Raw genomic sequence first — 25,614 nt, 5'->3', positions numbered from 1 at the left:
TTTATAGGCCATGTTCATTTCAAGAGAATGTAATAATGATCCATCATTATTTTATAATGATATGCCAAGAGAAAAACCTAAAGAAAATCCAAACTACTAATTTTATCACAGGGGGTGATGATATTCTAGAACTGTTCCATCTGTAAATCATACTTAACAAGCATTATGTTGTAAGATCTCCTCACCAATAATACAGTGATTGCAGAAAATGCAATCTACAGCCAGTGGAGCTTTAAGTAACTATTACTAGAAACTGTTGAATACTTCTAAGTGCTGCCATTGACTCAAGGTATCATTAATGCCTTTTAGAAGCAAATAACCGCATCAGTAGTTCTTTTGTTCTTAGTGTGTCAGCGCTGACTGGAAGTCTCAAATTATAATTTTCATACAGTAATTATACATAATTTATAAGCATAAAACACTCAGTATTTTACATGGCGTTTCAGTGCTGTTATCTCCCAAGATTGATGTGGTAACAGTATACTTGTGGCAGTGTACGTGCATGAGTGTTAAGTAAATATTTACACTTGTTATATGTATACTGCTTTGTACGCTGATGGCTTCATGAAAGATTGTCCTGCAGTTCATGTGTTAAGGTTTAAAACATACTTAATGTTCTGATGGTGACTTGACACACGCTACTAAATCAGTAAACATTAAAAAAATTACATTTGGTGAAGGATGATGATTTGCTTCCTGCACGAACAATAACAGTAACCTGTTCTGCTGTTTGGATACAAATAAATAAATGACCAAGTCCTACTGTCTAGGAATTAAATGAAAATGCACAAAATAAACTGCGTGGGGGTAAAAGAGCAATGCTTTTTGTCTCAAGCATCCTTCAAAGTTTAATTGTTACGAATCTTCATAGCGGATTCATGTATTAAATAAGAAATTTAAAAGTCAGCTCTTTGGGAAACCCCTGCCGAGAGAGAAAGCTGTACAATTGTTTCTCTGGGCGTCGTGTCAGACTGATGAAATGTTATGTGAACCATGGCCCTATCAAGCAAGAGAGATGATCTGTCACTGTTATCCTTGTAGCCAGTGATGCACCTGCTGGCTCTCAGGGAGCACTGCCTGTGCTGAGTCTGTGAGCGAGGGCTCTCTGTAAGCCTATTTGACTCCATCTGTGCAGTGAAGGGGCTGCCTTCCATGCAGGAAGGCTGTGGCTATTGCAGTGAATGCTGCATTCGGAAGCAGTGACAGAAGAAAACAGCAATGGGTGAAGTTACCAGCACCAAAAGCACCAGGAGGATTGCTGTGCTCGCTTGTTGATGTTGCATTTGACCAGGAGTACAACACTGACTCCCATCTTGCTATCATAGTGGAGAAATAAATCTGAGAATTAGTAGCTGCACTAGTAGCAGAACGAATTAGTAGCTATAAATACAACCGCTCTTAGCTGTTAGAACAAGTTGTAGGAGGGTGGGGAAAAAAAACCGAGAGAGAAAGCCAAGGGGTGGGAGAAAGTGTTTAATGCTGCCTAGGGAATACGATGGAATTTTGAACAGATATTGTTGCGGACTAACAGCATGCCTGAATGCACTTGAGTTGAATCGCTGAGAAGCAGCCTGATGTCTGTACTGTACCGTTTTTAAGGCTGAAGGAAGAATGGGAAAATAGGAATGGATTTGTGCACTGTATTTCTTCATAAGAGGAGAATATTATAAAGATGGTGGTATGTAACTTGTATCTTATTGTTTTTAAGAAGAATTTAATCCAGGTATGTATCTTCTTCATATTTTTTTGTAGCTAGTCTGCATACGTTTTTCTGTTTCCTTTGTTTCCTTCCCTTATTTTCATTCTGAGTGTACCTCCTGCTGTTCTAGCTAATGGGATGCACTGATTTGGAACTGATTTTCTTTGTAATGCTACAATGTTGATGAAACCATCCGGTCTGGTAGAGTTAAGAATCAACAATTCTTTAGAAAGTGTGTGTGTTTGGGAAGGGGGGGGGTGTCCTTATTTAGTGATGTTGGTAAGTTCACTGCATTGAATTAGGGTAGTATTTGATTTAAAATGAGTTGGAATGTTTTAAATGATATAAATGTCTACGTTAAATAATTCAAATATGTATATGCAGTGAAAATATAGTTTGCTTTGCTTATATCTCTTCATACATTTTTCCTAGTTCATCATAGGATTAGTAATAAATTGAGCTTTACAGACGCTTATGTATTTCTTGATTAATCTTCAAGATGAACACCCTGCAGCTTTGCTTTGAGAAGACAGCTTGCTCAGAATACATGCTTGATTCTGCTCCAAAGCTAAACCAGTCTCTGTTAGAATACCTTTCCTTATCTATCCTCCAAGCCACAGGCTAAGAAAATGCAAAGCTGTTTTAATACTTTTTTTGTACATCATTAAAGTACACATTAATGTTCTGTCTCTGGCAGTTTTAGAGACTGAAGCTGAAAGTATTTTCTTACTGAGACACTGGTGATATGTTTTGTAATAAGAGGAAGAACTATAGAAATATGAAAATTCAATTGTATTTAACTCCAACTTTCTTTATTCCTACATGTCCTATTGCATTTCTGTCTAATAGACCAATTACATATAGTTAAATAGAAATATAATATAAATATATAATATATATATATATAATATTATTATATTATTATAATTATTATATTATTATATTATATATATAAATATAATATAATATAATATAAAACAATATGTTTTATATTTAACATTTAAGAATAAAATAAGGCTTATATGATCGCTTAGAAATCCTGAGATATCTTAAAACATTTTCTCAAAGCATTCTGTTACATTGGTAATTTGGCTGCAGACCAGCTTTCAATAATATTTTTGTATAATATCTTGGTACAGGAAGGGTTAATATCATTTCTGGCCCCTTAATATTGGAGTTAACCTTTAGCTGACAGGAGTTATTGTGCCTTGAAAGAATTTCCTGGTGTTGCACTAAATTGCTTTCTGATGTGAGAATTAACTCTGTTTATCATGAAGATCTTATCCTTTTTCACAGGGGAGGTGATAGAATGCTTGTATTCTAAATGCAGCTGGCAGTGATTACATAAAATAATGCCTTTAGTGTAATATGCAACAGTGATTTGACAATCCATAGCAAACAAATGAAATGAAAATCTAAAGTTGTTTGAAACATCTGACTGTTCTAAAACTAGTGTTAATTCTTACCTTGTGTACAATCAGGAAAGTGTTGGGAGAACAGTGTTGAGACTTGAAAGTGTCAAGAAAAGTTGGGTTAAAACCTTTTATTCACTATCTGTTTGTTGTATGTGTTTTTTAAGGGCATTATGATAGAAATTATGGCGGAGTGTATCTCAAAGACATTCCATAAAGAAACAAGCCATGATAAATATATACTTTTTTTTCAGTGAAATTTACACAAACTGCAGGGTTGTTTAAAGGTCTTCTGACACTACACTATTTACTTGATCCTGCACTGGTGTCAGAACAGCATTATTTTAATGGCTGTATATGAGCATGGGCTACTTGGGAAGTTTCAGGTGAAGCACTCAGACTCCAGAGCATTATTAAGCTGGAGAAGGCAGATAGTTCAGAGTATCTCCCAGTACATGAAAAGTATCAAAGACTGAAAATTCCCAATTTTTGTTTAACTGTAGTGCTGTGAAAATCTGGGGAGAACAAAGTAGTTGATTGTCTCATGAAACCATTGCAGTAAAACAGAAGCTTTGAAGTACAGAAATTCTTTGGCACCTAAGAAGGTTATTGTGCAGGTTTTGTTTTTATCACCTATGTTATTCAGTTACATTTGTAGCTCTAAAGTAGGGGTGGAAACCTAACTACTGCTTTACAGATGCCAGTATTTAGTATCAAAGGAAGAGGAAATGTTCTTTATGACTTTATTTTTCCAGCACATTTAGAAATATATGTTATGTCCACCATTCTTGTTAGTGAACATCAGCTAAGGTGTTTCACAAGCTCAACTCCTCCTTGTGTGCCTACTCTCTGATGTGTGCTAGATAGCGTATGCTATCAGCAGCAGCTGTGGTGGCCTAAGTTTGTTGCTACTACTCACCAATAGAAAGATGTCTTTATTAAAAGCTATTTCACACAGTGTATTATAAAAGTATAATTAGTTAAACTATCAGTTTATTTTAAGAAAATACTTTCATGAAGTAAGGGTAGAAGTCAGACAGCTTACAAGTTGCATTATTTCACAGGTACTTTTTGTAAGTCACTTTAAAGAGCAACAACAGAGGAGAAAAGAAAAAACACCACCCACCCTAGGAAAAGATCTCCAAAACAAGAGAAAGAAATAAAAATTATCCAAACAATATGGATTGATTTAGTTCAAAGGTGATCCAAAGATGCACGGCAGATTCAATCCAGAAGGGGCGTAATTCATGGCAGAGAATTGCCTGTCCCAGAGTTTGCGCCTGTACAGTTAGAGGATCTGTACCTGTGAGAAAGTGATTAATATGCCCCACATTTACTCAACAATCCCCATAATCTTAACAAATAACTTTCATTTTTAGGTTTTCTGTTCCTTCTGTAGCCTACACTTAAATAGGGGAAAGTTATTAAATGCGATTGTTCATAAAGCTTTCCACTTCTTGACATGAAAATATTGACTAAAAATATTATCAGGTAGGACAACATAACATTGTTTTATTTCTTTTTCCTTCTTAAAAAGAAACAGTACAGAAAGTGTTAGGCAAATAATATTGAAGCTGTGTTCCTGTCACGTGCAGTCTACTTCTTAACTCTTGTGCGCTTTAAAATATTCAGATACGCCAAAGTAAGTAGTCTACTGCTCTCCAGATGGAGTCCATTTAAACTTTATGAATGTGTTCAGCTTGTTTTAAGTTTAAATATTATTCTGTCATTCATGTATATCTTTCTTCTGTAGGTGTAGTTAAGTCATTCTCTTGTGATGGATGAAGTAGCTTTGAATATATATTGCTTCAAACATTTTCTTGTTTGTGATATGAATACCATAGTATACGTTTCTTTCTCAGAAGAAAACTTATCAGACAAATGCAAACAACATGAATTTACACAAAGCTGTGAAGAATACTGCAACTTAACAACAAAGCAAATTAATAATCCCACCTCTTTGGATGAGTTTCACACTCAGCTGTATTGATCACGCTATTTAAGGACAAGAGAAATGGCTTTTAGCCAAAAGGAGTGAGTGCAACTCTTTACCATTAATTTTATTAGAACATTATTTTGTTTTTCACATTATCCAGCTAGCTTTCTAATGTTCATAGAAGGATGTTGTGAAGCTTCAAGCCAAGGTATATGGCATATGTCACACCTTCTCTGGCTGTGTTCTGACAGCCTGTTAGTTTCCTTTCTACTCCATTAAGACTGATGTTGTGATTAAGATTGATGTTGTCCATCCAAGATTATTTTCTCAGTATTACTGTAGGAGAAGCGAGCCTGCATCCAGCTGACACATAAATTTTGTGTTCTGGAAGCATTCCATGCTCTCATTTGAATACTGGGGAGAAAATCTCTGAGCTGAACTCTGCTGAGAAATTCCTGAAACGAAAGGGAGTAATCCAAGAGATTTATTGTTGTTAAGCCTCTCTTTGCCAGGGTCTGCATGCAGGTCAGCTACATATCATGCAGCATTAGAATCAGTATTGCTTTATCTTGAGAGATTCACCAATAACACAGATCATAAATGTCAGTATTTAAGAATATAAGAGGAATTTTGAATATAATGCAACAAATAATAGTTTCAAATTAAGTTCTTATAGATTGTCATCTGAGATGTGTTTCAGTGTAATATTATGGTTATTATAAATTAATGAAACAATCTGGAAGCTATAAAATTTTTAGTGTAGGTTTCACCTAGTGGACATAAATACACTGATTGAAGTACAGTTATGTCAGAGTAGCCTTATTACCAGGAGACCAGTAAAAACCGTGTTTGATAGATCAGCAGGTCTGAATTATGGTTATCCTGCTATTGATTTCTTGTGTTCCTGAAAGTAACAAAGACTGCTTTAACCTCAGTTTGTGTAGCTACAAAGATTATTTTATTTTATTTTATTTTTTTAGATTTTGTTTGTGATTACTTCATTTGCTAGAAGCATCTTATGTATCCTCAATGGATACTTTTGGCCTATAGGCAATGCAGAGTGGTATTGCTGCAGAAAAGGGTTTTTGTTTTATTTTTTACTCCTACTGTCTCAGTGCTGTGAACACCAACTGCTATGTGCCTTTTTAAAGAGGGGAGCTTCTACTTCTCTGCCCCAAATACATGCATCAGTATTGCAACCCCTTGTAGCTGTGTAAAGCTGTAAAGGTTAAGTAGAACTATGTTCTTGTCTGTTTCTTGCTTCTAGGGGGATTGTTCCTTATCCACAAACCTACCTCTGATTGGAAGAGGGATGCTACTATACATCTTCATTTATTGTAATACAGCAGAATGTCAGCAGTGATCTACCTATTTGTTTTGATTTGATAAAAATAGAAAAGTAAATCTGATAATCTATGAGGACCTCATATTTGGACTTGGGACCAAATACACTGCTTGCATTCTTATTCTAATTTTAACCGATCTCCTGTGTCTCTTCTACCTGATGCATAAGTTTTGGCTTTGGGAATAAGATTGTTTATGTCTGATGCTGCCAGCTGAAGAGCTGGATGTTACCTTGCTATCAACAATATTCTTAGAATCAATTCAAATTTCATAATCAAGATAAATGATAAAAGCCTAAATTCAGACTTTCTAAGGGGAAAGTATGGAAGAAATCATCCCCCTCCGCCCCTTTATTGTTTTTGTTTATTTGATACAGAAGGAACACATTAATGACTTTATTTCTAATATCATAGTCTATATAACTTTCTAATTTCCTGACTTATAATTGCCTAGTATTGTCATTATACTTCTGTTAATTAACTTTACTGCTGGTGGTAAACTTTAGCGGTAAACTAAACATCTGAGAATTAATTCTTCAGCTTAGAGTGGCTTAACCCCTCTCTGATCTCTGATTATTATATGTTGGTTTACTTTAGAAATAAGCAGAAAAAGGCTGAAAAATAGATTCATGTTGATTCATTAGAAGACCTGGGTAAAACCAGGAAATTACTGAATGACAATTTGCGGTTCTTACAAACAATTCTTTGTCCTACATGCCTCACAGATGACTGTTCCTTACTTCTCAGAGTTAACCTCCATTACTGTGCTCATTTAAAATAGAAGTATGGTAATCTTTTTTTGTTTTAAATAAATAAAACTTGGTTCGATGTGTAGAGAAACCTTTTTAGAAAGCTAGTATTTAACAGAGCAGTGATAGATTGTGAAGTGAAATTTGGATCATATGACTAATATAACTGAGAACAAATGCAACTTGCACAAGAGAACATAAATCTGCTTTGTAGTACAACTTTTAATTTACGAGTATATTAAATTGTCTCTGATAAAGAGCATAGGTCAGGCATTGGATAAAAAGTGTGACTGGCTATCAAAACAAGGTTCGGATCTTCTACAAAGTGATTAAACCTCATTTAAAATGAATAAATCGTTCCAGATTACAGTGCTTACTTCATTGTGTCTTGTTGGTTTCTAGGGTGAGACAATAAACAAGCCTTCTAGCTTGTTTATACATTGTCAGTATCTTTTCAAGGAAGTCTGAATGACCTGAGAGAAGTTTCTATAAGAGGGCACTTAAAATGCTGTTGGTTGTGTTGGCAGAGGAGGCAGGCAGTCACTTCAAATCTTGTTCAAGAAATGGTTACAAAAATTCAGTGTAATGACTTAATTCATAACAAGTTTTTCTACTTCTAGAATCCTGCCTTTGAGAAGTGTCCTTTAATAATATGTGAAAGCTAGAAAGCATTAGCTGTAGTGAAGGGAGAGTTATCTTAATATTCTTTGATGCTATTTGCATGCCTTAAAAATTGTATGCACTGTATCCACTAAGCCAGCACTTTTCTTCCAAATATTTTTTGCTCTTGTATGACTTTTAATACTTTGAAATCAGGCATAAACCTGGAAGAAGAAAAACGTCATCAAAACTATGTGTGTTAAAAGATGCTTCATGTTCCATACATATTTTAGCTTTAGCTAAACAACACTCGGCATCTTTAGAAAGGGTGAAGATTGTTGTATATTCTTTTTCAGTTTGCTTTTCTCTCATAACTTACATCCTGTACCCCTCTTATGCTACCACAGAGCAAGTTTCAGAGTTCATGTAGCCTGCATTTATATAAACTTCTTATTGTGCCAAAGAATTTTTAGCTGGTTAAGAAACTGAAATAAGCATTTTAAGGATTACTAACTTACATTTTTCTAAGCTATTTGTCTTGTTTTCTCCTGAAGCTATGACTGTTATATGCTGTACAAAAATAGATAAAAAAGAACGTGAAAAAACTATAGGTGCATTTATAGGTCATTAAAATGTATTGACTGCATTTCTCAGGGAATAGAAACTTTTCTGCTATGGAAAACAAACTTCCAGGTACCTCCTGGAATCTTTTCTAATGTCTCTTCAGAACAAACTGCTTTCCTGTTTTAATTCCAGCTGTTCTTGTCCTGAGACTTGTAAACCACGGTTGTTTCTCTCCCACTTACTTTTTATGTGTACTTAATCTTTTTTTTTTTTTTTTTTTTCCTTTATCCCCTGACCAGTGCAGTTTAAAACTTAGTAACTGAATGAGATTGTTCCATCAGTTCAGCTTACTCTTGTCTGCTACTTTCTATTGTGGCCTCTTTTCTCCCTTTGTAAGGAAAGGAAACCTAGAATGCAAATGCTTACCATGGTTTACCGTGCTTCTGGCTTACCATGACGTGTTAGTTTGCTAAGAACACGAGGCATCCATTTCTCAAACCATGTCATGTGTAAACACCAGTCTAAAAAGAAAACAGTGGTTCGCGTATATGATACCAGTTTGCCCAGAATCCTACCTTGTTCCAAAGTACAGAAAGGGATATAGTTATAAATTGAAGTGTCGTTACTCTAGGAAAAAAAAAAATCAGATGACATTGACATCCAATATCACAGCAAATCACTGTGCAAAAATGTCTATAAACATACCGAAGTCATTTATTTTAAACATGTTTGCCCAGAACCACCTTCAGCTTTTACATTTGTTTTCAGACCATTGTGAAGGAAGTATAAATAAATACTGAATTGCATTGTAACCCATTTAACATTAGTATTATTGAATTCCAGTTGTGTTGCAGCAGTAGTAACACAATTCCCTCCTTTTTAGACACTTCAAGATGCCATGCGCAGGAGAGTGAGATTTTACAAGACAGAAAAAAGGCCTTCAGGATTTCGTTTCTAACAAGAACATATGGCTTTTTGGTTTGAGGTTTTGTAATTCTTGTCAGTTTCCTTTTCCTGTGACGTGATACCAAATTGTCAGTAGTCTGCAAGTCTAAAGGCTCTGTTGATGAAATCCTTATCGATGTTCCTGCTGGAGATGCAAATATTTGTTTGGATCAATAATTATGTTTTGTGGAAACATATTTGTATAAATTACGCTCCATGGTTTCCTCCTGCTTAAAAAGCCTGATCTCTTCTTACATATATAAGATTTGCAAAGGAATGTTTACAAAGAAATTGGGAAATAGTACAAAAAGGAAAGAGAGTTGTCAGAGCAAAAAGGAACAAGATTTAACTCCAATTGGACAAACAAAGAATCCAAAGTTTTCAAATACTTTAAAAAGCACCGTTAAAAAGATAGCCAAGTGTCCATCTGCTCGCAACTTATCAACTGAAGAAGAGGAAAGTAATAAAGAATTTTCTCTTTCTCCGACATTCAGTTACAGAGTTGCTATTGCCAATGGACTGCAAAAGCATGTTTTTGTAACAAACAACAATAATGAAGATTTAGCGCAAGATCTGTCTTCAAATGATAGTTCATATTCTGATTCATTAAGTGAGGTAAAAAGTAGTAGCAAGAAAACAGAGTACTTTTCACACACGATGCCTGTGAGACGCAACAGAAAGAGTTTAAGCAGCCTTGCAGCATCTGATGGAAGTTCTGATGGGGAACGTACTTTACATACGCTAAAGCTTGGAGCACTACGCAAACTGAGGAAATGGAAGAAGAGTCAAGAATGTGTCTCATCAGACTCTGAACTAAGTACGTGGAAGAAAACATGGGGCTTGAGAAGTAAATCTCTAGACAGAGCTGGCCGTCACCAGAAATCAAATACTCTTGAACCTGGCTTCAGTTCAACAGGTTGTATTAGTCAAACTCATGATGTTATGGAAATGATCTTTAAAGAGCTTCAGGGAATAAGTCAAATAGAAACAGAACTTTCTGAATTAAGAGGGCATGTAAATGCTCTGAAACAATCAATTGATGAAATTTCCAGTAGTGTGGAAGTGGTGCAAAATGAAATTGAACAATTGCGAACTGGATTTGTGCAGTCCAGAAGAGAAACTCGAGATATACATGATTATATTAAGCAGATAGGCCATCCAGGAAACAAAGCAAGTCTTAGGTTTCTGAATGTGCCTGAGGAGAGACTTGAAAAAACTGAAAACATTGTTTACAAAATACTAACAGAAAAAATGGGGTTCTCAGAGGCACAAAGCACTATTAAAATTGAGTTTGCCCAAAGACTGGGGCAACAAAGAGACTGTCCAAATGCAAAGCCAAGACCCATTCTAGTTTACTTTGAGTCATCACAACAGAGGGATTTGCTTTTAAAAAAGTCCTATAAACTTAAAGGAACTGGTATTGGAATTTCTACAGATGTTTTTTCCCATGACATAAAAGAGAAAAAAGAAAGAGCACTGCCTTCTTCTCAAACCTATGAGAGTATGGATATGAGGATTTTAACTGTGGAGACAAAAACTAAAATGCATGACTGGGAGTCACCTGATAGCGATAAAGATATGGAATCAGATATAAATAAGAACAGTTATGCGAAGGTATCTAAATCAGCACTGCAAATAAAAGCGAGCACTACAAAGGGGAATGTTGAGACCCCAGATCCTAAAGACCTTAATAGAACTGCTGAAAATAATACCTTTTCAAACAGAAGAAATTATGACAGTCAGTCACCAGAATTTGACAATGTGGAAAAGCAACCAAAGATGTATTATTCAGACATGACTCCTCTATGGCATTTGCAGAATGACTTTGCTGCACCAAAACTTAGCCGTTCCGAGTCAGATTTCTCAAAATTGTGTCAGTCCTATTCTGAGGATTTTTCAGAAAATCAGTATTTTAGTAAAACAAATGGTAGTTCATTATTGTCTTCCTCAGATAGAGAACTTTGGCAGCGAAGGCAAGATGATTCTGCTAACTGGTATGGTAGTTCTCAGGAACAGACCTTCTCACAAGATGCACAACAATATCCAGAGCAAAATGAAGTAGAGAACACAGAAACTGTTGACAGTGGATTAAGCAATGGAATAATGTGTGTATCTAGAGACAGAAGCCACTACAGTGATTCTCAGCTTTCTTTACATGATGACTTTTCACCATGGAAAGACTGGAATCAGTTGGAACAAGGGGCAGATTTGGGCCTAGACTCATCTACACAAGAAGTTTTTGTGTATGATATGAGCAGTCCTTCAGATCAACAGACAGATTTTGGAAAGTGCCAAAGTTCAGATCTTCAGTATGATACTGAAAGCTATGATTTTACCCTTGATGGAACTTCTCCATCGTGTGCAGGCCTTGACAGTGAATCACAAAGTCAGTGGACTGGTCAATATGATGATTATCAGGAAACAAATTCTAAGTCACCTTATCAGAATCAAAACCGATTGCCTATGATGTACCGAAGTCAGAGTGAACTACCTAGTGATGACTCAGAAGAAGCAGCCCCTAAGTCATGGCACAGTCGATTAAGCATAGACCTTTCTGATAAGACCTTCAGCTTTCCTAAATTTGGATCTACACTTCAGCGTGCTAAGTCAGCGTTAGAAGTTGTCTGGAATAAAAGTACACAAAGTTTAAGTGGATACGAAGACAGTGGATCATCTTTCATGGGAAGATTTAGAACTTTGTCTCAGTCTACTGCAAATGAATCTAGCACAACACTAGATTCTGATGTTTATAATGAGCCTTATTACTACAAAGCAGAGTATGAAGAAGATTTAATTGAACCACCTGGTGAGAATGAAACAGACTATGTTGAAGTAATGGAACAAGTCCTTGCTAAACTAGAAAACAGAACAAACAGTAGTGAAACAAGTGAGCAGGTCCAAGAATATGAACTGGGGCAACCCCCATGTGGAAGTCCTTATGCAATACTTCCAGAGGAGCAGTATGATGGCCAGTATGGTGACCAGTATGACGGTTTGGTCAGTGAAGAGATACTGGAGGTTGAAAGTGGCATGGATGCTCACATGGAAGTAAGGGAAGATGAAAATCAGAATGTCCAAGAGATGCTTACTGAAGCTCCAAAGAAAAAAAGAATACGGCCATCATTCAAAGAAGCTGCTTTAAAAGCATACAAGAAACAAATGAATGACTTGGAAGACAAGATCCTTTCTGGAGGTAAATTTAATATTTTTTTTATATTGTATTTTAGCAAAATGCTGATCTTGTTAGAGTTGGTTATTAATACAGTATCCGTTCTTGCTTCAGTTGAAATTTGTGACAGAAATTCTGCTTATTTCTGGTTTGGTTCATAAGGTGAAACAGTCTCGTGGAATTCAAGAGGCTGAAATTGTCCAAGAGCATTTTGTAGGAATGTTCAGAGTTTGTTTATTCAAACATACATTTATAAGCAATTGTAGTGCTTTGAATTTGTTACTTGAGAATAAAAATTTTGTGAGGCTTGTAAAAAGAACTAAGAAGTTTAATATTCTTGATACAATTGTAATTCACAGGAGCAATACAGAGCATTCAGATTAGTGTTTCGTAACAGTTTATAAGATACGTATATCTCTATATTCATCCTGATAAGTTGAGGTCTTCATTCTGTATGTAACATGTACTCTCCAAAGTACATAATAAGTTACAAATCAAATCTGATTTCAATACTGTCTTTAATTATACTGCCAAAATACCTTCAAATTAGTGATTTATCCTCCAAAAATAAAAAAGAGGAGTGGGGGGAGGGTGGGAGGAAGAGAAAGGCTTTGAAAGAGGAAGGAAACGTAGCTGGTAATATCCTCATATAAGGATGTGTGCAAGAAATGAGGAGGGTGTTGACATAGATTTGTTATGACCTTTAAGTTCTCTGTTAACAGACTCCAAAGCAGACAGCCATATGCATAATTTTAACACTTCTAGTAATACACAAATATAATGATTTTCAGTATTAGCCTACACAAATTGCAATGTTATTACTTGCTCTTTTAACTGGAATCACATAATTACCATAGCTAGCCAGATGGTAGTTGTCATCTTGTCTGAATCTTTGCTTTCTTTATCTACCTTGCAAAAATAATCATCTGATACATTCATATTAAAGATGAAGAATAGTGCTTCTGGCTAAAGATTGTCTTAGTAGTAATTAGCATCCAAATCTTGAGGTACCGTGGCATTTATTTTATAGTGAAACTGGAAGTGTGTTCTACAAACAATTACTAATTTGAAAGTCTCTATTAAAGTCTGTTTTTATATTCAAACAGTGTAATAGGAATGCAGATCTGTGATTTACAGATACATATATATTGTATTGTGCTATATACTAGATGATGTATGTATGAAAAATCAACTACTATCTTCATTACTGTTTCATGATTCTTATGACATATCATGGAGGAGAGGGAACAACAATGGTACCTAGTCACATTTCTACAATAGGGAAATAAATGTCTGAGGACCTAATCAAAGAGAACAGCCAGGAAAGATACAAAATAGGGACATTTCTTTCAATATTTGAAGTCTATGCCTTGGTGTATATTAATAAACAACATACCATTGTTAGAAAATGATAAATATGATGTTATGTCTGGTCTGGTCAGTCCTTTTTTAATTCCTTTAACCCAGCAGATGAAATTCTATTGTTATTTTTTACTTCTGAACTACTGAAGTGTGTTTTTTTGGTTTTTTTTTATACTGTCTTACAGAGAAGCCAACCAATCCCAAATCTAGATCATAGAGGTGAACTGTTAGATGTACACTACAGGACTTGGAGTTTTTGCAGTGTCATATGTTGTCATACTAGGACCTGAACCATCTTCTCACTGAGATAAAGGTTAAAGGGAATTTACAGAAAGACAGCTACAACAGTACTTCTTAGATTATCCAGACAATGATATGCATGCAATTGTTATTTACTTATTTTTAGTGGCAGTTCTGTTTTCTCTTTACACTTTATTTTCCTGACAGAGGAAGAGACTTAGATTTCTACTCACTACTCTCTGACTGGTTTGTTAAAAATACACTTTCAAGTCTTGTAGTATTCATGGTGATTCCTATTAACAGTGTAGTCTGTCATGTTTTATGCCTAAACACACAAGCTGTACAGTTTGTAGCCTGTAAGTTTTTCTACTCTGTCTACCTTCTTTACAAGTGCATTCATGTCTTTGGAGGAGGAATTGATTTCATTTTGGTTGAAAATAATAGTCTAAGATTTTTAGTGAATTGTTTCATTAATGCATGCAGGAAAGGGAGGGTAGCAATCTAGCCAAAAAGAAGTATGTCTTGATAACTTCATAGTGTCATTTCTCCAATCTAGTATAGTTTAGAATCTTTTCATTCTAGTAACTCTTGAGGTAAGGCCAATTAAACTTTGGTACATAAATAATGTATGAGTCCTATTGGATAGCCCTAGTCTGTGCCTCTAGCTGGAGAGAAAAAATATGCTCTGGGCTGATTGCTTATGTATTATTTATTACAACTTGGTTTTAGAGGCATACTGGAGTGAGAAATAGGATATGAGAGTGAGAAGAAACATGAGCAACATAGAAGTAAACTTAAGATTTAAAGTTTTGTAAGGACAGAGACATATTGTAATTATATGTGTATTTTAATATAAGGGAAATAGAAACAAGCTACATTGAGCTAATTTCTGCTACCATAATCCTTACAAGAACAGTAGATAATTTAGCATTATTTTTACTATCTTTAGAATTGATGCAGATTGATTAATATTCATGAAATTTCCCTACTTTTTTTTTAACTAATTCAAAATAAATTTTTTAAGTGCTAAGAGAGAAATCTAAGCATGAATACCAGTTCCAAGCACTTATTTACATTGGTTCTGCTGAGGAAATGAGGACAAATTAATATTTTATTACCCAGATTAAGAAATAGTTTCTCTTTTTCTCTAAAATAATTAAAATTTTTCTTTAGAGAACTGTGTTTTAGAAGCAAAAAACACTGCATCATTTTACGAAATAGTGTTAGGATAAAGGAATTCTGTTAAAACAACTGCCTGAAAAATATCTAGATGTGTATTTTGAAACAGTGTAATGTCTTGGAAGTCAGGAGTTCATAAATATGCTCAAATCTTTTTCTGACCATTTGAGAAAGCCGAATATTGTAATAAAGTGAAAAGCTGAAGAGGTTCTTTCTTTTGCTACCAAAGAATTTTGACTACTTTTGTGGAACAGGTGCCCAAATTTATCTTTATGCATGTTTTCCATGTGATCTGTAGAACACCTACAGAATTTCTTTGTGCCTAGGAGAGGAAATCAGAAGCCTTTTGAGTTCCTTCTGATGTAAAATTACATTTGAAAGTGATAACGCTTTGTCAGCTGTTAAATGTGATGCCTTCATGTGAAGACAGTATTCCAGAGATAGCTTGCATGATCAGAAATGTCTGTAAACTTCAAAATAGAGTTGACTGATAAACATCTGTGGGGTAAAAAAAAGATACTCATACAGATGTTTGTACTTCTATTATTGTTACAAATTTATTTCCTGTACTGGCTTCACGTGGTGTTCCTATTCATTCTGCTGAAAATTTTACTAATTTTCACATTAAAATCCACAAAAAGAAAAGATTTTTCAGGTAACCCATGTCTTCTAGTTGTGTTGCTAATAGAGAAGTTTATAAATGTCCTCGATACTCACTAAAATTGGGTATGTTGTATGAAATGTAAACTAGAGGACACTGCATTTTGCTGTAAGATCACTCTGACTAGAAGGAAACTGTCAAGAAAGCCCAGTCATTAAGAGGCCTATTGTTTGAGAACACCAAATGTTTTGAAACAGAAATATCATTCTGCATATCGTGATCAAGTAGTTCTTGACAAAGATTTATTCTTTGAGAGACAAATTCGAGAAGCAGGTAGATGTATTTAGTAGCTGTTTGAGGACAAGTGAAAACAAGAGCCATTGTAAGTCTAATGCAACTTAATTTCTAAGCACCAGAGATGGCTTTAAATCATGTCTTCTTGTTTCAAATTTTCAGACCAGCTTGTTTGTAAAGACACAGATGCGGTTTTTATCTTCACCAAGCTGACCTCCTGTTTTGCTCTCAGTGTATATGCTAGTAATTTTTCTACATCACTGCTAGTAAAGTGCTAGCAGCAATTCTTCCATTTCTCCTGTCAACCAAGTTTTATTCAAGTGTGACCTTCTCTCTGTCAGACAAGCATCACTCATCTCTTATGATGTGTTAGCTTTCATACTACCTTTCAAACACTATATAATATATCTTCCTCAAATATACCTTAGCAATGCAACGCTCTTTAGGATCAGATTCTGTAATGTTCTGTTCTGTACTGGTAAATTCAGCTTTTTGTTACCATATTTATTATATTAGCTTGTCTTAATTTGTGTTATTTCAGACAATATAATGCACATCTTTTATTTGGACTTGGTTTTCATCATTAGTTTCCCTTTCTTAGCTGTTACATACTGCTTAGAATTGTCCAACTCAGACTATGTGCTGCTTCTGACTGGCTGATTTTAGACAAGTTATTTCCATGGAACAGCTGCATGTTTTCTGTCTATTTTGAATATTTTGTCTAAAGGGTTTCCTTCCAGGAATGGCATAATTATCAGTCAGTTTGACGTTCTTGGAACAGTTTGCTAGAATTAAAGATTAAAATGTTACTTTGAGAGAATAATGAACTTTGTCATCTTCCAATTTGGTGTCATACAATTAAGCATAATTACAAGAGAGGAAAATTAAGATCATATAGATAATAACGTCTTGATCCTTCCTAATATTTTGATTTATTTTTTTTTTATGACCTTACTGCCATTTTTGTGCTATAGGGAGGAAGTTAAACTAAATTTTTTGCAGTATTGTATTATTAGTGTATTATTATCAGTATCTTCTTGTTGCCAGGATATTTGCTAGTGATTATTCTGTATTTCTTGTTTACTCAAATTTTTGAGTCTACTTATGAGAAGCCTGTGCAGTGCGAGTGACAGAAAAAGGAATGAAGAATTAGAAAAAAAGAGATTGAGAGGGTTAGAGATTGTGGTAGAGCTGTAGAGGATATTCTACCTCAGCAAGAACACCTGAAAATATAGATTGCTAAGTGTTCCTAAAGATTATCCTCTCCTTTCTTACTTTTTGTTTGTTTGGGTTTGGTTTGGGTTTTGTTTTTTTTTTTTGGGGGGGGGGGGTTCTCTTATCAGTTGCTAGGAGTATTGCATAGAATAACTTCTTATTTGGGGAAATGTGATATAATAACAGATCCTCATGTATTCTCTGCTGCAGTTAGTGATATTTTCCCTTTTCTTCTTGTTTGTGTTAATTAAGTCATTGTCATTAGATAAATTTAAATGGAAAAAAGGGGCTTTGTACCACTACAGTACCCTTAACCTAAGTTAAAACTGGTTTCTCCTCTCTTTCCCTAATTTACTTAAGTAACTTTTATCGAGTTTGAAGCTGTTAGATGAACAGAAATATAAAGAGATTTCTTTTTTGCCTTATCTGTTTCACATTTGTAAATATAATTTTCACTAGTAAGTAGCTGGATGACCATTCTACTTCATAGGTGTATGTATATGGAATATACTGGGCAGGAATAACATATTTTGGAGCTATGTTACTCCCTGAATTTTATTTCTAAACCTGGTAAAACTCCCTGCAGTTACCTGAAATAACGGAATGCATAACAAGAAGGCTATAACTGATATTTGGGTGTATAGTGAGTCTTCACATAAATCATATTCTAATGAGAGAGAAGCTAATTTAAATGAACTAAGAAAGATCCCATAGGGTTAGATAAATGAGTCAGGGTCAGACTGTTCTTAATACATTCATACATTCTTTTATGATTCTTGTTTGCCATGGAATGGCTAGATGGAAGAGATGAGTTATATGAAGATAAGCTCTTGTAAGTAAATCATTGTCATTCAGCAGTATAATCAGAGATGTCTACTCTTGTACCCTGAGACAAAAGTACATTCAGTGGTCTCTTACATAATCACAGTTCACTTCCTATCTACATCAAAGAGTGCTGCTGTCTGTTCTGGCAGTCTAATGACTACCGAAGTGAATTGTTTAGTGATTGTACACTTCCCAATTTGGTGCTCTCAGACACATAGAGAACACTTCCTCAGCTCAGATTATTTTGCTCAGGGTGAAGTCAGAGGAAGCAACAAATGCTGAACTTTTCATATTAATTTTATCTCTGAAGTTGCAGTCAGTTCTCAAAATAAAATAGCAAAGATTCCCTCAAAATTAACAAAGATGCCCTCAACATTTGTTTTGGGGAACTTTGTGCCAATAACCTGCTTCATACACTTACTGTTAAAATAGGAAATAGAAATGTATTTGAACTGAGAAATAACTACATCATTTTGAGGTACTAACTACAAAGAAAAACACGTTAAAAAAGCATTGTAGTACCTTGTTTCCCTTTCTAATTGTTGGTTGTTACTTTCCTTCCTAGTCGTAGGGAAAAGCAAAATTGGGTTCCAGTAAAGGAAGTGTAGTGGATTTAGATGAAGCTGGCTGAGAGGTAAAGAAAATTTCCTATGTCCATCTCATGTTTCAAAATTCAGTATTGCATTGAATGTGCAATGCAAGTCTAAATATTTTTGATACAACTTTCTAAACAAAAGCCATCTGAATTGAGGATGTAACTCCTCATGGTTCTTTAGGCACCTGGTAACAAATTTTCTGTTATCTGCGACCTATTTAAGCAACTGTAAATTATTTAAAAGTTCTCTCACCTGCATATGATACAAAGATTCATTACAAGTCTTTAGTCATGAATACGTTGTGATTATATGTTCTAGGAGGAAAATACCGATTACATGAACAAATCATGGTGAGATTTATCTTCCAAGTGTTCTACTGTTCTCCAACTTCCCTAGGTCCCAAAATTTCTCTTCACCTTCTGCACTATGCCTTTTCTGAGTTTGAGAATTAGCTCTTTTTCTCTGATTCACCTTTCCAGATGCTGTTCCAATGCTTTGATATATTTCCTCATCATTTATTTAGTCCCCAAAATCACATATACCATCTTGCCTCCATGGTCAGATAGGTTTTATCACCTAGTTATTCCAGGCTGCTCTTACCATGTTTATGAAAAACCTAGAGTACTTTTGGACTGGGATTGTTTGGTGATCCAAAATCTGGGGACATGGGATTGCTAGCCCATTCTCTATATGCTGTTGGAGAAAGAGTAGTTAATCATGTCTGCTGCTGTTGAATTTGTTTCACAAATAAATGCAAAAAAAACCAAAACAAACATAGAGACAAAACTCATTTCTATGAATGTACTCAATCAAATGAGGATAATTTGACTGCCAAAATGTTATTAACTTGATTTAGTCAAGAATGAGGCTAAATATATATATTAAAAAAAAAAAGAAAAAAGATTGTGAAGATAAATAGTGAAGACTAAATAGGGAAAATACCTGAATAGTTGATATTTCACCAAAGGAAAAAAAAATCTAAAAACAAAAACCTTTAAGAAATGATGTCCATTTGTATTCAGAAGAATGAATTTAGAAGGAATCAATTAATGGCAAGGAGGTGTTCTTACTGCATAGAGAAGTGATTGCTCTACTTTCCCTGAATCACAGAAGATTTTAATGCTAGTAATAGTTATAATTTAGTATTCTGTATAATTCATATTATTTTTTCTTTGAGGCAATTAGCAGTTCATTCTCTTAGATGTGATCTTTCTAAATGGATTGCTCACAGCAGATTTGAAAGAAAAGATGATATCTGCAGGCAAGCAAAAGAAAAGGGTAAATTCTCTGGACTCAGAATGGAGAATGTCTGCTGCATGGTTTCATTTTCCGTGGGTTCATATTTGGTGTTGGCACACTGTAAGAGTATGGAGTAGCCTGATCTCTTTATTTTTCTAATAATACCAAATCAGATGTATCTAATTGGTAAAAACCTGTTTCAAACAATAATGTCCAGTTTCTGTTCTGCCCGTTCTTGTGTACATGCTAGTCTTGACCATAAAAGTAGACTTTAATATTAGCAGCACAACAATAGGCAGTGGTAGTGGCACAACAATGGCCTTTGGTTTTGCTGGATTGTCTGTGCTTTTAGGAGTATACACGTTCACACTTGACAATAGTTTTTTCATATATATTCCTGTATGTGTTAATTTCTTATAGATAAGTTGTTCTGATATATATAACAGGGCTTGATAAACAGAAAAATAATTGTTATATGATATACATACTTTGGGGTATCTCCGAACACGTAAAAATAGCTGAACTATTTTAAAGGCCTGTAGAAAATTTATATCATTTCGTGAGTAGTTGTAGTAGAACAAAGTGAAACTCAGGAGACTGTGTGTGTGTCTGTATACATATCCTTTATGAGAAAGTCTCACTTTTATTTTGAAAATAGAGCATCATTTTTAACACTTCTATGGTATTTGTTTATTGGTACTAAAATACATCTATCTATGTGTATATATATTTTAAAAAGCTAATAGTGCTTAGGAAATGTGAAAGTGTAAAGATCATATTTTCTCTAAACAGTCCTGCAGTAACCAGCAGAGTCAGCAGGTCTTAGCTGCAGAAAATATCTTTTTAAAATAACTTCTTTAAATTGTAGCAAGACGATTGAACTACACTGAAGCAGGTAAACAAGGTGTTCATGCAGTTTGTTTCTGCACTAGCAGATTAAAACTACAGCAGTTTTTTGTAGAATGAGATACTTTTTTCAGGAACTGTTTTGTCTAACCTATATTTCCCTTCTCAATTCTCTTTCAGATAGCGGTTCTGTGGATGAAAAGGTTTATTATTATGTGCTTGTGATAGGGATCATGCATTTTGTTGATATGTGTTTGTGACTTAGCTGAGCTGTTTTGTTCCTTCATTTTAATTGTGAAATTTGCATGTTTTTTCCATCTTTTCACTCTTTTGTTCTCCTTTGAGCGTATTGTGTTATAAGCAGGATATCCCTCACTGTTGTGCTTATTGTAATTGTGAACACAGGGGTCTGCTACTGTCAAACATTGTATCTGAGATTTTTTGCCTCTAATTATCATCTGCTTTGCATATACTGTAAGACATGAAGGGCAAGAATATTTGGGAAGTGATAGAAAATATTGCAGGTTCTCCCACTGTATATCATTAAATGTTGAATGTTACTAAAATGTATTCAAAAGCAAGAGTTAAAAATAGCTTTGCCTGGAGCTGACCCTTTTAACCTTTTTTTCATAGTAGATGTTAATGTTTGCCACAGTTAAATTTAGTCCAAGACTTATTGAGAGCAACTGAGTAACTGTCATTTTCTGCTTTTCTTTAAAGGCTCGGATAGTAAGCGGAAGTTCCTTGGATGCTTCCAAGCTATATGCAATCCAGGCATTTAGTGGGTGAGTACCATATTATTTTTATGTATATCTGCAAAATAGTCCCATAATCATATAGTAATTTTTCTAAGGTTTGTTCTTATAAGAAAGTTGGGATTTATTTTTCTTAAGTTCTCTAAAAGTCAAAAGAAATAAATGAAATAATTGAACTGCAGGGGTCTATTTGAAGACAAAAGTCGTTGCCTCTTTGCTTAGAAAACTGGATGGATTTTGTGTCCCTGTTTTAGTAAATGGGTCATAATGTCCAATGTCTGAAATTTGGACTGAAAAATGGAAAAAGCTCTTTCAGTGGCTGAAAAAGAATGAATGTGACATAAGCTTGCAAGCTTTGATTGTTTCCAGAAGGAGTTATCCTGAAGCCAGTCCTAGGGATTACTTTCTTCTTACCTTTCTTCTTACTTTTCACACCTTTTTATTTAATTTGGAAGGGAGAAAGAGGGGGTGAAGAAAACCTATTGGTAAAATTTATCTAATTCGTTTAACTATATTAAAAAGATATTTATTGGTGCCCTGTTATAAGCACAGCTTTCTATAGTTAGGTTATGTTACAAAGAGATCATGATGACATCACGTTATATAATTTATTTTTTTTCATTTGAACATCTGAAAGACTTATACAACAGAATTATACAACAGCATTTAGATACTCTGATATATTTCCACTTAGATTCCTATGGCTTTTTTTCTACTACATGTTATTGTATTTATTTGCTTAATATAATTTGCACAATGCTGTGGAGAGTGGTATAGTCATGGTAACTGTTGTACTTGTGACAAGATAACTTGGGGCAAGTCTAGGAGCTCTCTTAGTGGTTCAGATAGTTTCTGCATAGCTTGTCATATCTGCAAGCATTGTATTTTTACCTTTAGCAGACTGTAGAAACTTCTGCTGCCAGAGGTGACACTGTGCAGGATTCATAGCTGAACTCAGTATGAAAAACAAATAAATATTGTGAGAAGCAATTGCGGAATTTTTAATTAATTTGCTTTTTGACATTAGAAAAAAAAATCAAAAACAGAGCAGTGTAACAGAAAAAAACAGAACAATATATGTGAATTTTTTTTGGTGACTTCTAAATAGAAAGCATTGATATTCATATTCAAATGGTATTGTTCATCAAGAAGAAACTAGCAACATCAGAAGCAGCTTTCTCTCGGTTAGATTACTGATTTGAAGACTTATTCAGTAATTTCTTAGCCATGAAAACATTTACTAAAACTTATTCTGTGTTAGTGTTCATGTAATTCTTGCAATAGAATCTTCCGTTACTTTCAATAGAGACTGCAGCTATGACAGTGAATCGTGATGCTAAACTTTCAGCTTGATGTGTAATGATGCATTTGGTGCCTTCTTTGGTGAAACGTCACGTAGGCAACTTGTGATGTTTGTTACATTTTTCTTTTCATGTCCAGTTGTTTTGTTTTCACTTGTAGGCCTGTCATTGAAGTAATTGAGGATATGAGGGACCTCAAATAGTATTATAACTCACTCATGAGAAGCAGGAATCTTACCTCTTGACTACTATGCAGTAGTGGCCTACCTAAACTAAGACAAATCATATTCAGAATCATTAGTGTGTAGGCCTAGCAAAAATGTTTGAGTCTGAAAAATAAAAAAGTGCTGCTCATTACTTTCAGCAGGTTCTTTATGAGAAGTTTGTTGTGTAGATCACAGCATAGCTTTGAGAATTGGGGAGAGAATATTTACTACCAAAACCAGTTCAAATTAAGGGACTACAACAGAGAAATTGTGTTTTCTAAGTAATTTAATGGATGGTTCAGTGCAGAATTGTTTGTTACATCCAGTGCTACAGTTCAAGAATGAGTAGAAATGGTGTTGTTTTGTTTCCCTGAAAAAAAAAAAAAAAATGAGAACAAATAATATCAACTAAAGCTGGTCCCTAACTGTCTTGGATTTATTTTCTATGCTTTTTAATGTCCCAGTTCAATCACTGCATGTGATTGGATTTCCATTGCTCACGTTGTTAACTGTTTTTTAATATAGCCAAAAACTTAATGGCAAAATGTTCTGTTTCATATGAGTTTTCATTGTTTTTTCTTCTATAAGCCACTGCTAGTTGGTGTACTGTTTTTTATATATTGCCCCCTACACGAGCTAAAATAACATCAGAAAAAGAGCTAATTCTCATTGCTTGCAGCCTACTAAAATAGTTATTCCTGTTCTTTGTTGGTTTTAAGGTTTGACATCTAGTTATTGTGTAGATTAGGAATAGCATTTCATAAGCAAACTCTGTCAGTGCAGATATTGTCATTGGAGCCTTGATTTTATGGTGGCAGAAAGCTCTGTGACCATGCAGTTTAGCTGTGTGTTCCATTTTCTATTGCCAGTAACTTAATTTATTCTGGCAACTGTAATTACATTGTGGGACTTAAAACTATGTAAGAGTTTATAGAATCTGTATTTTTCAATGTGTTGCGCATTTGTAAAGCAAATGAAAGGGTAAACATCCATCTTGTATGTAAGAAGACCTTCTGACTCTGACAGGGGCTTCTTAGATGTAAATGGTTCTTTTTATTCCCTCTTTAATTCGTAGGTGAAAAAGTTCAATCTATGAATCCTCTGAGGATAAAGTATGTCAGTTTCTTGTATAGGCATCGTATAACCAGAGCATAGGACCCCTTCAAATGACTGACAGTAGCTCGATACTAGATCATGTTTTTAAATTAAACTTTACATCTTTTGCTGATAAAGTTTAGATTGGGCCTCTACTCCCTCTGCAAATCTTTTTCATCAGGTCCCCTGAAAATGATTATACAATTCTCATTTAACTTCTCATTCAGAAGAGCCATTGCCGTGTCTCTCTTTTAATTATATTTCCTATTCTTTTCCTTCATTCAAAAATTAATCCTGAATGCTAGCATCCCTCAACCTGTTCACTGCCAGCAGAACTAGCTGTAGCCTTAGCTGTAATTTCTTTTTTTCACTTCCCACTCACTTCAGCAAGAAAGGTGAAATAAGGGGAGATGGCAATGTCAGAGACTGATCATTTTACAAAATGGCCTAATCCATTCTGAAATTCGCTAATGGTGCACAGATGATTCTGAATATAGATGATTACTCTTCTCCTTCAGTGATGTGTTGGCTATGGCAAAGCATCTCTTTTGCTTGAGTTTTCTGACAAACCCAAATAGATTATAAAAGTTAGATATAAGACTGTGTTGGACTACGCTTTGTCTCACAGCAACAAAAGAACAAGATAATTCTGTGGAATTCATACAAACTCATGTTATAATCAGGGTTAAAATATATTCTGAGAAATAACAACTATGAAGTAAACTTAATCACATTTTCATCACTAAAAACTGAAGCCAGTAGAAGTTGCTAGAGACTCAACTTTTTTTCTGTGATCTTTACTATGCAATTGTTTAACGCTGGCTAACTAAGAGACAAATACTTGCCGTCTGATATTCATTGTTATATTCCATATTCATCCTGGCACTTTATTCATTGCATAAAATGCAGATGTTTTCCTTTCAAAATGCCCTTCCCTATGTTTGGGTTAGTTTCTTGAATCTTTAAAAAGTATTCTGATGAAGTATGTGTGTGCAGCTCTCTGACACTGCCATATTTAAGCAATTATAAGAGTTGCAAAGAAACTGCAGAACCTGCTGTTAGAATATACATACTTTTGGTAGCTGCTGTACTGCACCAGTGTTGTCAGAAGAGATGGTGAAGTTCCTCCTAAACTAAACCATCTTTAAGATTTTGCAGATGAAAATTGAACTGATTGTTTGAAATAATTATTAGAAATAATGAGGTATGAGTATCTTGACCATTCTATACTTTTATGCAAATATTTTCAACATTGTATAGATGCACAGAAAGGAAAACAGATGTAGATGTTTTTGCTAAGCTGAATTTAAGCTTGAAATCATAATGAAAAGATTAGCAGAGGGAGAAAAAAATGCAGTGGGGAGAAAAGCAAGCTACTTGAAGAGAAGTGGATTTGAGTTATGGCAAATTAATGACTGACTAAGCATAAATTACACCACTCAT

The 25,614-nt window shown here is 34.6% G+C and overlaps 1 protein-coding gene across 5 annotated transcripts in view; it reads left to right on the top strand.

The window, feature by feature from the left end:
- Window positions 1-1,028: 1,028 nt before the first annotated feature.
- The window catches only part of UNC13C (unc-13 homolog C), a 121,491-nt gene continuing 96,905 nt past the window's right edge, over window positions 1,029-25,614 (top strand). For 3 of the 5 annotated variants that reach the window (XM_015872980.2, XM_015872979.2, XM_032446785.1), the window contains exons 1-4: window positions 1,030-1,723; window positions 9,187-12,441; window positions 20,995-21,017; window positions 21,535-21,599. In XM_015872980.2, the coding sequence (XP_015728466.1) occupies window positions 9,465-12,441; window positions 20,995-21,017; window positions 21,535-21,599 (3,065 nt within the window). In that variant the 5' untranslated portion in view covers window positions 1,030-1,723; window positions 9,187-9,464. Of the gene's footprint in view, window positions 1,724-9,186; window positions 12,442-20,994; window positions 21,018-21,534; window positions 21,600-25,614 lie in introns of those variants that run through there. The other 2 variants (XM_032446786.1, XM_032446787.1) reach the window with 2 other exon arrangements.

Source organism: Coturnix japonica, chromosome 10 (assembly GCF_001577835.2).
Source record: "Coturnix japonica isolate 7356 chromosome 10, Coturnix japonica 2.1, whole genome shotgun sequence".
Lineage (NCBI taxonomy): Eukaryota > Metazoa > Chordata > Aves > Galliformes > Phasianidae > Coturnix > Coturnix japonica.
Note: the sequence above shows the minus strand (reverse complement) of the source record. Positions and strands in the feature narration are given on the sequence as shown.